This window comes from Lissotriton helveticus, chromosome 7 (genome assembly GCF_964261635.1).
Source record: "Lissotriton helveticus chromosome 7, aLisHel1.1, whole genome shotgun sequence".
Lineage (NCBI taxonomy): Eukaryota > Metazoa > Chordata > Amphibia > Caudata > Salamandridae > Lissotriton > Lissotriton helveticus.
In genome coordinates, this window is record NC_136068.1 from 1,069,548,570 (window position 1) to 1,069,560,677 (window position 12,108).

General features: G+C 47.7%; 1 protein-coding gene across 1 annotated transcript in view; it reads left to right on the plus strand.

Moving 5' to 3' along the window:
* Nucleotides 1-12,108, plus strand: part of CBX2 (chromobox 2) — a 157,723-nt gene that overhangs the window by 52,179 nt on the left and 93,436 nt on the right. The window contains exon 3 of the mRNA XM_078654021.1: nucleotides 9,539-9,604. Within this exon, the coding sequence (XP_078510147.1) occupies nucleotides 9,539-9,604 (66 nt within the window). The remainder of the gene's footprint in view (nucleotides 1-9,538; nucleotides 9,605-12,108) is intronic.

Sequence of the window (12,108 nt, forward strand, 5' to 3'; positions counted from 1 at the left end):
TCCTAGTGACACAATCTGCTTCACTCCATTCCTCCTCAAGTGCCTCGGGTTCAACTGGGTCATCTTCTAGTAGTAGGAGTCCGGTTCAGAAGAATCCCCAGCGGGGTTACACTTCACATATAAGACTCTCGCCAAGATGGTATGCTCCTTTGAGTAATTGGAAGGATTCTAAGGCACCAGAGAGACTTCAAAGGTACTTAAGTCCAGTCCACGGGTCTCCTCTTCAGCAAGCAGAAGAGGCAGATGGACAGAGTCCTGCCATTCACCGATCACGCTCACGAGAGAGAAGAGCGGACAGGTCGCATGCCCCTAGGGTCTCCCGATCGCCAAGGAGGGAGCAACCCAAATCTCGAACACCGAGAAAGGAGGTACGGACTGAGAGATCGAGATCTCCAGTACATCAGAGGGTATCACGTTCTCCTCGAAGGGAGGAACGACCTAGGAGATCACCGGTGAGGAAGGAGCATTTTCACCACAGGAGAAGAAGAACTCCATCATCCTCCCCTCCATCTTCGCCTAGATCTTCTAAAGGGGACTACTCTCCGACGCTGGCAGACAGCCCTCGCTCAAGAGCTTCCCCTCTTGACGACGTCAACACGTATCTGGACGTTTTGCAAAGGGGTGCTCACAAGCTGAATATAGAAATGACCACTCCAGAGGTGTCCACTACTGTGATTTTTGAGACTCTTCATCACAAATCATATACACGGCCGTTGCTCCCATTAGTTCCAGGAATAATGGACCCAATCAAAGAGGTTTTCCTCACGCCAGCAACGATCAGGGCAGTACCGGCACGTATCCAGAAAAAATATAGGCCGGCTGACTCAGATCCTATCTTTGTTAAAGGTGAGCCTGCGGCGGACTCAGTTATTGTAGCCTCAGCTAGGAAGAATCACACAGTCGCTCCTTCTTCATCAGTTCCTCCTGACAAAGACAGCAAGACGCAAGATTCTTGGGGACGCAAGGTATGCAGCACAGCAGCTTCATCCCTGAAAGTCTCTAGTGCATCAGCCCTTCTGGGAAGGTACGATAGAGCCCTATGGGACTCCATGGAACGATTCAAAGGGAAATTGCCCAAGGAGGACCAGAAGGACTTTGAGGAGACCGTGACGGAGGGCTGTTTGGTGGCAAACCAAATGATTAGTTCATCAGCAGATAACGCCCTTCTAGCTGGACATAACTACTCACATGGGATATGTGCGAGGAGATCCTCTTGGCTGCGTTTAACTGGGCTCAAACCAGATGCCCAGCAGCACATCCTCAATCTGCCTTTTTCCGGATCTTCACTCTTCGGGGAGCATGCCGATCAGGAAATGGCCCGTATGAAGACTGAGTTAGACACAGTAAAGGCAGTTGGTCTGGAAAAACAGAGAGCACCGTTCAAACGACGCTTCAAGACCAACAAGAACCGGGGAGGCCAACAGAGGGTTCAAACCCCTCAATGGTCTCAAAACAAGCCGCAAGGAAAGCCACAATACAGAGGAGGAAGGTCAAGCAGAGGTAGAGGCGGACATCATCAGTCCTCTACCACACCTAGAGGAGGCAAGGCCTGAGCAGTGGCTTCCTCTGACGCCGTTACCCACTCCAGTGGGAGGAAGTGCTGCGCAACATCTGGCAGAGTGGGTCAGCATCACGAAAGATCGGTGGGTGCTGAATATACTGCGCAATGGATATGCGCTACGTTTCAGGAAGAAACCACAACCGGCTCCTCCAAAAAAGTCTCGCTCGTACCAACTAGAGCTCCTCAAAAAGGAAGTGAGCGCCCTCTTAAAGAAAAACGCAATCGAAGAGGTACCCCTATCCCAAAGGGGGAAAGGAGTGTACTCAAGATATTTCCTTGTCCCCAAAAAAGACCAAGAAGGCAAATTCAGACCAATTTTGGATCTTCGACTCCTCAACAAAGTGGTGGTCAAAGAGAAGTTTTGCATGTTGGCACTCCACCAAATATGTCCTCATCTACAGATCGGAGATTGGATGTGTTCGGTGGATTTACAAGACGCGTACTTCCACATTCCTATTACACCAGGTCATCGAAAGTACTTGAGGTTCCTGGTAGGGTCCAAGCATTACCAGTTCAAAGTGCTTCCTTTCGGACTCAAATCCGCACCAAGGGTCTTCACCAAGTGCATGGCAGTGGTAGCGGCGTGTCTACACAAAAAAGGTCTCTTTGTGTACCCATATCTAGACGACTGGCTCCTGAAGAGTCCGTCCCCTCGTCAAGCCACCAAAGACTGTCACCTGTGTCTCCAACAACTACACAGGCTTGGCCTCCACGTGAACACAGAAAAATCAGTCCTGCAGCCCACGCAAACTATCCACTATCTGGGTGCAGTTCTAGACACAAAGTTAGGAAGAGCGTTTCCTTCGCAGGAGAGACTGTCTTCCATGGGGCAAAAATGCAAAAAGTTACTTCAGTTTCCTCGTCCAAAGGTGCGAGAAGTAGCGTCTCTTTTGGGCTCCATGGCGTCCTGCATCTTCCTAATACCGAACGCCAGGTTGAGGATGCGGCCTCTACAAGAGTCTGTGGAGGATCAGTGGGACCAAGCGACGGGAGATTGGGAGGACCGAATCATCCTGTCTCAATCAGCACTGACCTCAATAAAGTGGTGGACTCGCCCTCGGAATGTCCTGCAGGGAGTCCCTTTTCAGCAACCTCTTCCTTCGCTGTCTGTGGTAACGGACGCATCTCTAGAAGGCTGGGGTGCTCACATGGGTCATCTTCAGATTCAGGGTCGCTGGTCGACCAACCTTCAGACATACCACATCAACATGCTGGAGCTTCGAGCAGTTCATCTGGCGCTCAAAGCGTTCTTTCCAGCAATATCAACGGACAAAATCCTGGTTCAGACGGACAACACTACAACTATGTTCTATCTGAACAAGCAGGGAGGAACTCGATCTCGCCCTCTGTCTCTGGAGGCCCAGACAATCTGGCACTGGCTTCTGGCTCGGGGTCTGTCGGTGGTGGCAGTGCACCTTCCAGGCGAGCTAAACACAAAAGCGGACGCACTCAGCAGGCACTTCGAAGATCAGCCAGACTGGGTGCTACACGACGAAGTGGTCGAAGAACTCTTCCGTTGCTGGGGTCGTCCAGACATAGACTTATTTGCGGACGACGAAAACGCCAAATGCCACGCCTTCGCGTCCAGGTTCCACCGGCCAGGGACGCAAGGGAACGCTCTCCTGCTGGAGTGGACAGGAATGTTCGCTTATGCTTTTCCCCCTCTGGCACTGATTCCGAAGGTGGTGGCCAAGCTCATCAGATCGAGCATGGACATGATCCTAATTGCTCCGGATTGGCCGCGACAATGGTGGTATCCAGACCTGTTACATCTGTCGCTGTGTCCACACAGACGTCTTCCGTGCAGGCCAGACCTGCTGAGCAAGATGAACGGGAGGATCCTGCATCCCAACCTCCCGTCGCTGAACCTGACTGCATGGCTCCTGAGGTCTTGCAATATGGACACTTAAATCTGCCTCCGGAATGTATGAACATTTTAAGAGAGGCAAAGAGACCTTCCACAAGGGCGTCTTATGCGTTCAAGTGGAAACGTTTTTTCATTTGGTGTAAGGACCATGGCTTTGATCCCACCAAAGGACAAGAAGAGGTAGTTCTTCCATACCTCCTATACTTAGCGACATCAGGGTTGAAATACGCTTCTATTAGGGTTCATCTATCCGCCATAGTAGCGTACAGAAAATCACCTGCACAAACATCGTTTTTTCAAGTCCCAGTGGTGAAAGATTTCCTTCAGGGATTAAAGAAGGTCTATCCCCCTGTGAGAAATCCTTCTCCTCCCTGGGAGTTGAACCTGGTTCTCTCCAGGCTGATGTCTACACCGTTTGAGCCTATACACAGGCCTCCTTGCAGCATCTCACTTGGAAGGCGGCCTTCTTGGTGGCAATAACCTCTGCGCGCAGGGTTAGCGAGATACAAGCACTCTGCACCAAGGAACCTTACACTGTGTTTCACCACAACAGAGTAGTAATGAGGGCTCACCCATCTTTTCTTCCAAAGGTGGTATCGGATTTTCATATAAAGGTGGTATCGGATCTTCATATAAATCAAACGATTACCCTTCCTTCGTTCTTTCCTAACCCATCGACCCCAGCTGAGAGGTCGTTGCACTCGTTAGATCTTAAACGGGTGCTAAAGTTTTACCTAGAAAAAACTAAGGACACCAGAAAGACAGACCAACTCTTTGTCAATTATGGTGCTATGAGGACCGGGTTTGCAGCAGCCAAAAGATCCATCTCCAGATGGATTGTCTCTTGTATCAAACTAGCATACCAGCTGGCTGGCAAACCTTTGTTGCAATCACCCAAAGCTCATTCCACTAGAGGGAAAGCAGCCACAATAGCTTTTTTGCATGACATTCCTATGTCAGAAATATGCAAGGCTGCGACATGGAAATCAGTCCATACCTTTACAAGGCATTATTGCCTAGAGTCTGATTCCAGAGCGGATTCTCAAGTAGGGCAAGCCTCCTTGAGAAACCTATTTGGGTAAAATAAGGCCTATTTTTGGGCCTACGGATATGAATGTTATCTGTTGATTCCTTTGTCCGCAGGGATGAGGTGAGGCTCGCTACTCTATTCTAATGCTTATGACTATTGATGAGGATCCCCTGGAAGAGAAGGATTAGTTACTTACCTGTAATCCTAGTTCTCTTCCAGGGGTATCCTCATCAAAGTCATAAGCAACCCTCCCGCCTCCCCGGGCAAAGGACTTTGTTTATTACATAGGAGATGGTTTTTAACCTGTTATTACCATGGTTTGGTTTTCAGTCTCCGAAAAGAACAACTGACCTAACTGTAACCCCCGAGGCATGATGGGAAGCTAGGGGCTGAGGTGCCTTAAAGGCACAGCGTCAGTTTTAGTACATTCAGCTACAGGTTAGCTTTTCAGTCTTTTTAGACTGGGATTTTGCAATGCAGCCTGAGAGCTGTATATGCTTACAGTGTGTTATGAGAATTTCTACTGTTTTCTAAGCATTAAAACAGTTTCTAAACAAGCATTGGTGTTGTTTCTCATGTTTCTAATGCAAAATACACTGTATTGTGGAAATTCTTCATTGCATATTCCAGCTCTATTGTTTTATTTGGCTGCAATTGCTTATTTTATATATATATATATATATATATATATATATATATATATATATATATATATATATATATATATATATATATATATTTATATATATATATGTCTATATATATGTGGGGCACATATAATATATTGTTTCCGGGGTCCCGCGCATGGGCGGGAATATTCTAATGCTTATGACTTTGATGAGGATACCCCTGGAAGAGAACTAGGATTACAGGTAAGTAACTAATCCTTATGTTATGATGAATTTATTGAGCGCACTGTCACCGTGAGTTTCCTGGCGCTAAACGGACTTGGAGAAGGAAAAGAAGGAAAAGAGGAGACAGAAAAGATGAGAGAAATTAGTGGGGGGGAGGGAAAAGTAGTGTTTTTAATGATTTCCTGAAGGAAAGGAGGGAGCAAGACGACTTAAGTGGGATTGGGAGGGAGTTCCACAGCTTAGGTGCTAGGCAAGAAAAGCTGCGGCCGCCCGATCTAGAGAGTTTGAAACGAGGAACAACTAGAAGTTGGAGATGAGTAGACCTAAGAGTGCGAGAAGGACAGTAGGGAGTGATTAAGGACTTAAGGAAGGCAGGGGAGGGGCCAACGAGGGCTTTGAAGACCAGGCAATGAACCTTAAAAGTGATTCTGTCACTGACTGGTAACCAGTGGAGGTGACGTAGCAGAGGTTGAGCCGACTGCCATTTGGGGATCCTGAAAGCAAGCCGAGCTGCCTGGTTTTGCACGATCTGTAACCTGGCCAGCTGAGATTTGGGAAGACCGTAATAGATTGAGTTGGAAAAGTCCAACGGGGACATCACCAGGGCAATTAGGACTTGCAACAAGGCTTCAGGCGACAGGAAGTGAGCGACTTTCCGTATCCTGTAGAGCTGGAACATGCAGGAAGATGTTACTGCGCTCACTTGTGCCTTGAGAGAGAGTCCGGAATCAATCAGGACCCCGAGGCTTTTTACACACCCAGCAGGAGAAGGAGGTGTTCCGAGCTCAACCGGCCAGTACTGAGGGCCCCAAAAAGGGGCACTTCTCCCAGGAAGGAGAAGCTCAGTCTTGCTCGGATTGAGCTTGAGTTGGTTTTGATTCATCCAATGCTGGATGTGTAACAAGACTGTCTGAAAGTTTTTGGCGGCGTCGGGAGTGGTGAGGGGAAAAATAATCTGTAGATCATCCGCGTAGTTGAACACGGTGATGTCCCACTTACCTAAAGAGTGAAGGAGGGGTTGAAGATACAAATTAAAAAGGAGGGGAGACAGGGAAGAACCTTGGGGGACCCCACAAGATGATGAGACGCTGGTGGCACGGAAAGGACCCATGCTGACTGCCTGGGATCTCTCCTCTAAAAAGGATTTGATCCAGGACAGAGCAACCCCACAGACTCCGGCGGACTCGACACGGTGGATTAAGATGTTATGGTCCACCGTGTCGAATGCCGCCGATAGATCGAGCAAAACTAATGCCTGGGGTTGCCCTCTATCATCATTGCGTCTAAGGTTGTCCAACACGGCAAGGATCACAGCCTCCGTGGAATGGGCTGGTCTGAACCCAGCCTGGTTGGGCGCCAAAAAGTTGGTCTCCTCAATAAAATGCGAGAGGTAGGTCGTAACGTGAGCCTCCAGTATTTTAGAAAAAAGGGCAAGAGGGATATAGGGCGATAATTGGTCAGGGTCGCTGAATCAGCTCCAGGTTTTTTTAAGAGAGGCAACAGCACGGCCTCCTTAAATGAACTGGGGACTATGCCCGAAGAAAGGGAGGAGTTAAGAAGAGGGAGGATGCAATGTGGGAGGGTTTGGCAGATATCGCGGAGCACCGAGGGAGGGCAGCAGTCCTTGGGGGATCCAGATTTCACACGAGTGGACAGTTTGACAAGAGATTCCAAGTCAAGCGCGGGGAACTGAGGGAAGGTAGAAGTGTTTAAAAAGGGGGGGTGCTGCAGTTATTAGGGGAGGAACGTAAGGAATGGAATTTTTAATGGCAATGATTTTGTCGATGAAAAATGAATTTAAGGCAGTGCATGACTCTGAGGAAGGGGATGAGCTCGGAAGTGTCCTGGCGTCCGATGTCAGTTCGCCAAGGACTTTAAAGATCTCCTTGGATCTGTTGAGGGCTGTTAGAATTCTATTGGAGATAAAAGCAGTCTTAGTAGAAATGATTGTGGCTTTGTAAGCTTTACGCGCGGAGACGTAAGCTTCCCTGTCGGAGCTGAGAGAGTTGCGCCGCCATCTACGTTCCAGTCGGCGCAGCTCCAGATGTTGTAGTTTTAAAGTGGAGTTGTACCATTTGTGGGACTTGTTGGGGTGTGTGCGGGAAAAGCGGGAAAGAGGTGCGCATACGTCGCTAGCCGTCGTGAGCCAATGTGAGATGTTGGCGTCCATGGTGTTGACATCTAGGGAGTCAGAGAGTACAGGCTGAGTCTTAGCGAGAAGAGCGAGAAAAGCGGATGGGTCGAGAGACTTCCAATTTCGAGCGACCCCTCCGTGCCGGGAGGGGGGCCTGACCAGGCCCTTTATAAGAATGGATGACGCGATCAGTAAGTGATCGGACCAGACACAAGGGGAGATGGTCAAGTTGGAGAGCGACACCCCCTGTGTCCAGATATGGTCTAGAATGTTGCCCCCAATATGAGTGGGGGAAGTGACATGCTGCGAAACAAGTTGAGGCTAGAAAGTGCCTCAAACAATTCGGTGGCATGGGGACCGGCGTCAGCATGATTAAACCAATAGTTGAAGTCGCCATATATGGCGATGCGGACTGAGGAGGTCATTAAAGCAGAAAGCTGCTCGCAAAAAGCGGCAGGAAACAGAGGCATGGGGGTAGGCGGGCGATAAAGGATAATGAGAGTTAGGGCACCGGCTTCGGTGGGCAAGCTGATTACAAGATTTTCGACATCAGGGAGGCACAGTGATGAAGACTTGATGAGGGGTAGGTCTTTGCGGATGATTGCTGCAACCCCACCGCCGCGGCGACCGTCAGGCCGATTGGCGTTTAACAGATAGTAATTGGGGGGTAACGCAGCCAAAATATCTGGGAGAGACAGGTCAGATAACCAAGTCTCGGAGAGCAGCAGAATGTCTGGGTTTTCGGCGGTTAGCAGAAGAAAGATATCAGTGTGGTGTTGGGGGAGAGAGCGTGTATTGAGGTACAATATGCGAATCCGGGTTTCAGGCGGGGCTGGGGACGACACAGGTGCGTGAATGAGTCTAGGAGAAGGCAGTTCGGCTGCGATGCCGAGGGACAGCAAGCGGTCCCAAGTTGTAGAAGGGAGAGCACAGGGGGGCTGCTGAAGATTTCTAAGAGAGGCAGAAAAGTATGGTAGAAAACGGGCAGGGTCTCGGGGCCCTGGGCCCGTCTGGTCGCGGACGGGCGCAGACGGGCTTGCCTTAGGCGCGCCTTCGCGCCTTAACCACATAAATTCACATCTACAGCCCACCATCCATCACCCCTCTTCATGGCACAAGTCCTATAGAAAGAAGTGGGGGAACTGACCAAGTTAGGCAGTATGCAAGTGACATAACGCGTGCCAACACAGCATATGACGTCACAACGCGTGACATCCCACTTGGCATCACAGGAAGTGACCTCACTGGAAGACTCTGCATGAGGATGAGTAGCGCTGTAAAAAGAAATAAAATCGTGCTATTTATGTTTTTTTTGTGTAAATACTGGGACAGATCCACCCATCTGACATTCGTAAAGTGCGTGCACTTATATACACGTACTGAAAAAAGTAACAGGCATCTGCAATGCAATAGGTCTTGCATTTGCAAGAGTTTAAGGTATTGGCATTGTAAGATAATGCCTTTTATTTAGCCGTTTTGAAAAACACATACATAAAAGGCATTTTCATTTACAATGCCAATAGCTCAAACTCTCGCAAATGCGAGACCTGTTTTATTGCAAGTGCTTGTTTTCATAGGCTGCTCAATACTCCAGTGATTCATTCTGCACGCAGAATGTTATAGTTCTGTTGACTTGCATTAAGGCACTTGACTTTCTTTCTGTGCTTTAAAAAGCCTTGGAATGTCTCCATTAAGGTTTCTTGAGGCAAGCATGTATTTCTGAATCTAGACTGCATGACCTCGTGTGTAGTAATTTTATTCCTTTTCAATCCCTGGCTGCAGAGCACCCAGGATAGTGTGCTGCATGGCTAAACACTTATAAGGTCCCACAGGTGAGACATATTGGTTATTCCACTGCTAGTTAGATACTCTTGCAGCAATAAAGTGTTAAGTAATTGAGTCTTTAGAGCAAAGCCTACACTGTATCAAATGCCTCCCAAAGATTTTTTAGAAAATGCTGGATCTAAAATTCCACCTTAACGCCTGCTTGAGCTATAAAGTGCAATTTACCCTTTCTGTCTGATTTAGCAGCTTTGTTACATGTCTCAATTGGGCGTTAACCTGATTTGTTTCCTTTTTCCTTCTTTTTCAGACACAACAGCTGGGAACCAGAAGAAAATATTCTGGACCCCAGACTTTTGCTTGCATTCCAGAAAAGGTAACTTAAAAATTGCTGATTTTCAAAGTTCTCATTCGGTTTAAAGCATGGCTAGTGTGACAATGGGGTTTACGGATTTAATTTTGCTGATCTAGTTCTGGACGTAGGAATTAGTCATGTGCCTGTAGGGTTTGTGTACAAAATGGTGTCACTTAAAGCATGTCTTTTAGAACAAATATCCCCACCAGGAAACGTTTTCACAGGAACTTACAATATGCTCAGTTTTACTCATCATTTTTGGGGATACTTGGTGGTAGTTGGGATGGAGTTAGTGGAGCATTCACACGCATATCTTGATATTCTCAATTCTGCTCTGTACGACTCTACCCGATTTACTTGTGTTTTAATGTCCTTACACACTGACTGTCCATATAGATTGAATGTTTGCAAATCATTTGTTTTCATTTAATATCTTCACATGGGCACTTGAACAAGTACCATGAATCTACTTCTACTCAATCTGTTTAATAGTCATTCCATTCCACCATTAGAAGTCCTCCCAGCCCAATGAATTTAAAAGAGAACTAGTATCAGTAAAATCTGTCTTGTCTGTCGGTCCTTTGGGCACATAGGGCCCTAGGTAATCTGTATGACCGAGGTGCACCCAAATATTGGGTGGTTTGAACTTGGTAACCTCGAAGTCTGAGGCAGTGTGTTCCTAGAGACCAGATTCACAATGGTATCCTAAAAGATAATTAATAAAAATAGGAATGACTCTTAAACGAAGCTTGAGATTAAAAATAGAAACCATGGCTTTTTATTACAAAATTTAAGCTACAATGTAGAATTAGTAAAATGCAAATGCAGTAGTGGTGTTCGAGGCATATGAGCTGCAGTCGTACACTGTGCATAGATCGCCATCTGGTGTGGTGCTCGGATGCTTGCACCTTGTTGTTGTCTTGGAAGAGTCTTTTGTAGTCACAAGATAGGTGACTCCTTCCTTGGAAGATAGTGCGCATGGGCATCGACTCCATCAGATTGTTTTTTTTCCGCCATCGAGTTCGGATCGAACTTGATGACGCTCTGGTTCAGCACCATATTCTCCAAACCTTTTTAGACGAGCAAACTATCTTAAACCCAACGGTTTTGTTTTTGATCGCGTGATCTTCGACGTGGGCCGCTGGACCTATCTATGCCGTTCGGGCCTTCGGCTCATGGAAAGGACTCCATTTAAAAAATGCCCCCAGTGTGGAGCTAAATTCCCACACAGTGACCACCACAAGGTCTGTAACCTGTTTCTCTCGCCTGAGCACGACAAGAATAATTGCCAGGCCTGCGCCTCTTTTAGTTAAAAAAAAGACCATCTGTGATCTCCGGGCCCGACGACACATCATGGCACAGCGAGCAGCTCTGCTACCGGTGGACATCTTCGATGAAGGCCCCAATGTCCCAGAGGAGAATTCTGAAGATCTGGAAATAGTGTCCGAAGCAGACGACTCGGACCACCACATCACTCCAGGTCAACAAGTGAGTACAATGGCCCCTACCCCAACCCCACCTCAAAGAAAGAAGGCCCTGGTCAAGACTTCGCCTGTTTGCCCCAGTCGCGACCAAAATCAAGCTTCAGAAAAAACGGGCCCAGCTCGGAAGATAAGGGACAAGCCTTCAGGCTTCTCGGGACCGAGCAAGATGCATATCGGTGTTCCACGGGCACCATCGGCACCAAAGCCGGGTGCGCAGCCTTCTCCCAAAAAGACGTATGCACCGAAATCCTCTGCGCCGAAACAAAATGCCTTGGATCCTAAACCAAAACATTCGGAACCGAAAAAGATTCCTGCCACCACATCGAAGCTAAAGGACACAAAACCACCTTCCAAGGCTTCGGAGCTAAAATCCAAACCTCGCTTGGACCCGAAGAAATCTGCGCCGAAAGAGTTTACCAAAGAGGAACAACTTTTTTGACCGGATCCTATTGATCCTAAGCAAAAAACTCTCCACATAGACTAAAAAACAGGACATGTGGCTACTGTTCCAAAGAAGAGGACATTTGACACCCCAGGCATTCCTGCAGTGCATGTAAAGAAAAAAGACTGTGCTACTTCACCCATACAACCCTCTTCTCCTGTTCTTCCTCCTAAGCCTGTCTCTCCTCCACATTCTCCTATACTTCCACCAAACTCACCACTACCACAGGTTGAGGATGATTTAGGGGATGGGGGCAACAATGACCCTTTTTAATGATCCTGATAACACAGACGTACAACAGGACGATTATGATGACCCAGTAGATCCCCAGAGTACAATATTGGTTTTAGTCAACTTGTAAATAGGGCCGCTGTGTACCATGGTGTATAGATGCTTTCCAACCTCACAGAGGAGGATTTTCTAGCGGACACCTTTGAACAGTCACTAAAGACTGTACAAACCCTGCCAATGTTAAAAGGTGTCATTAAACTTACCCCATACATATTCAAGGACCCTGTTACGGCAAGGATTCTCAATCCGAGAATCGACAAAAAATATAAACCTGCTCCCAATGATCCCACCTACATTAAAGGGCAACT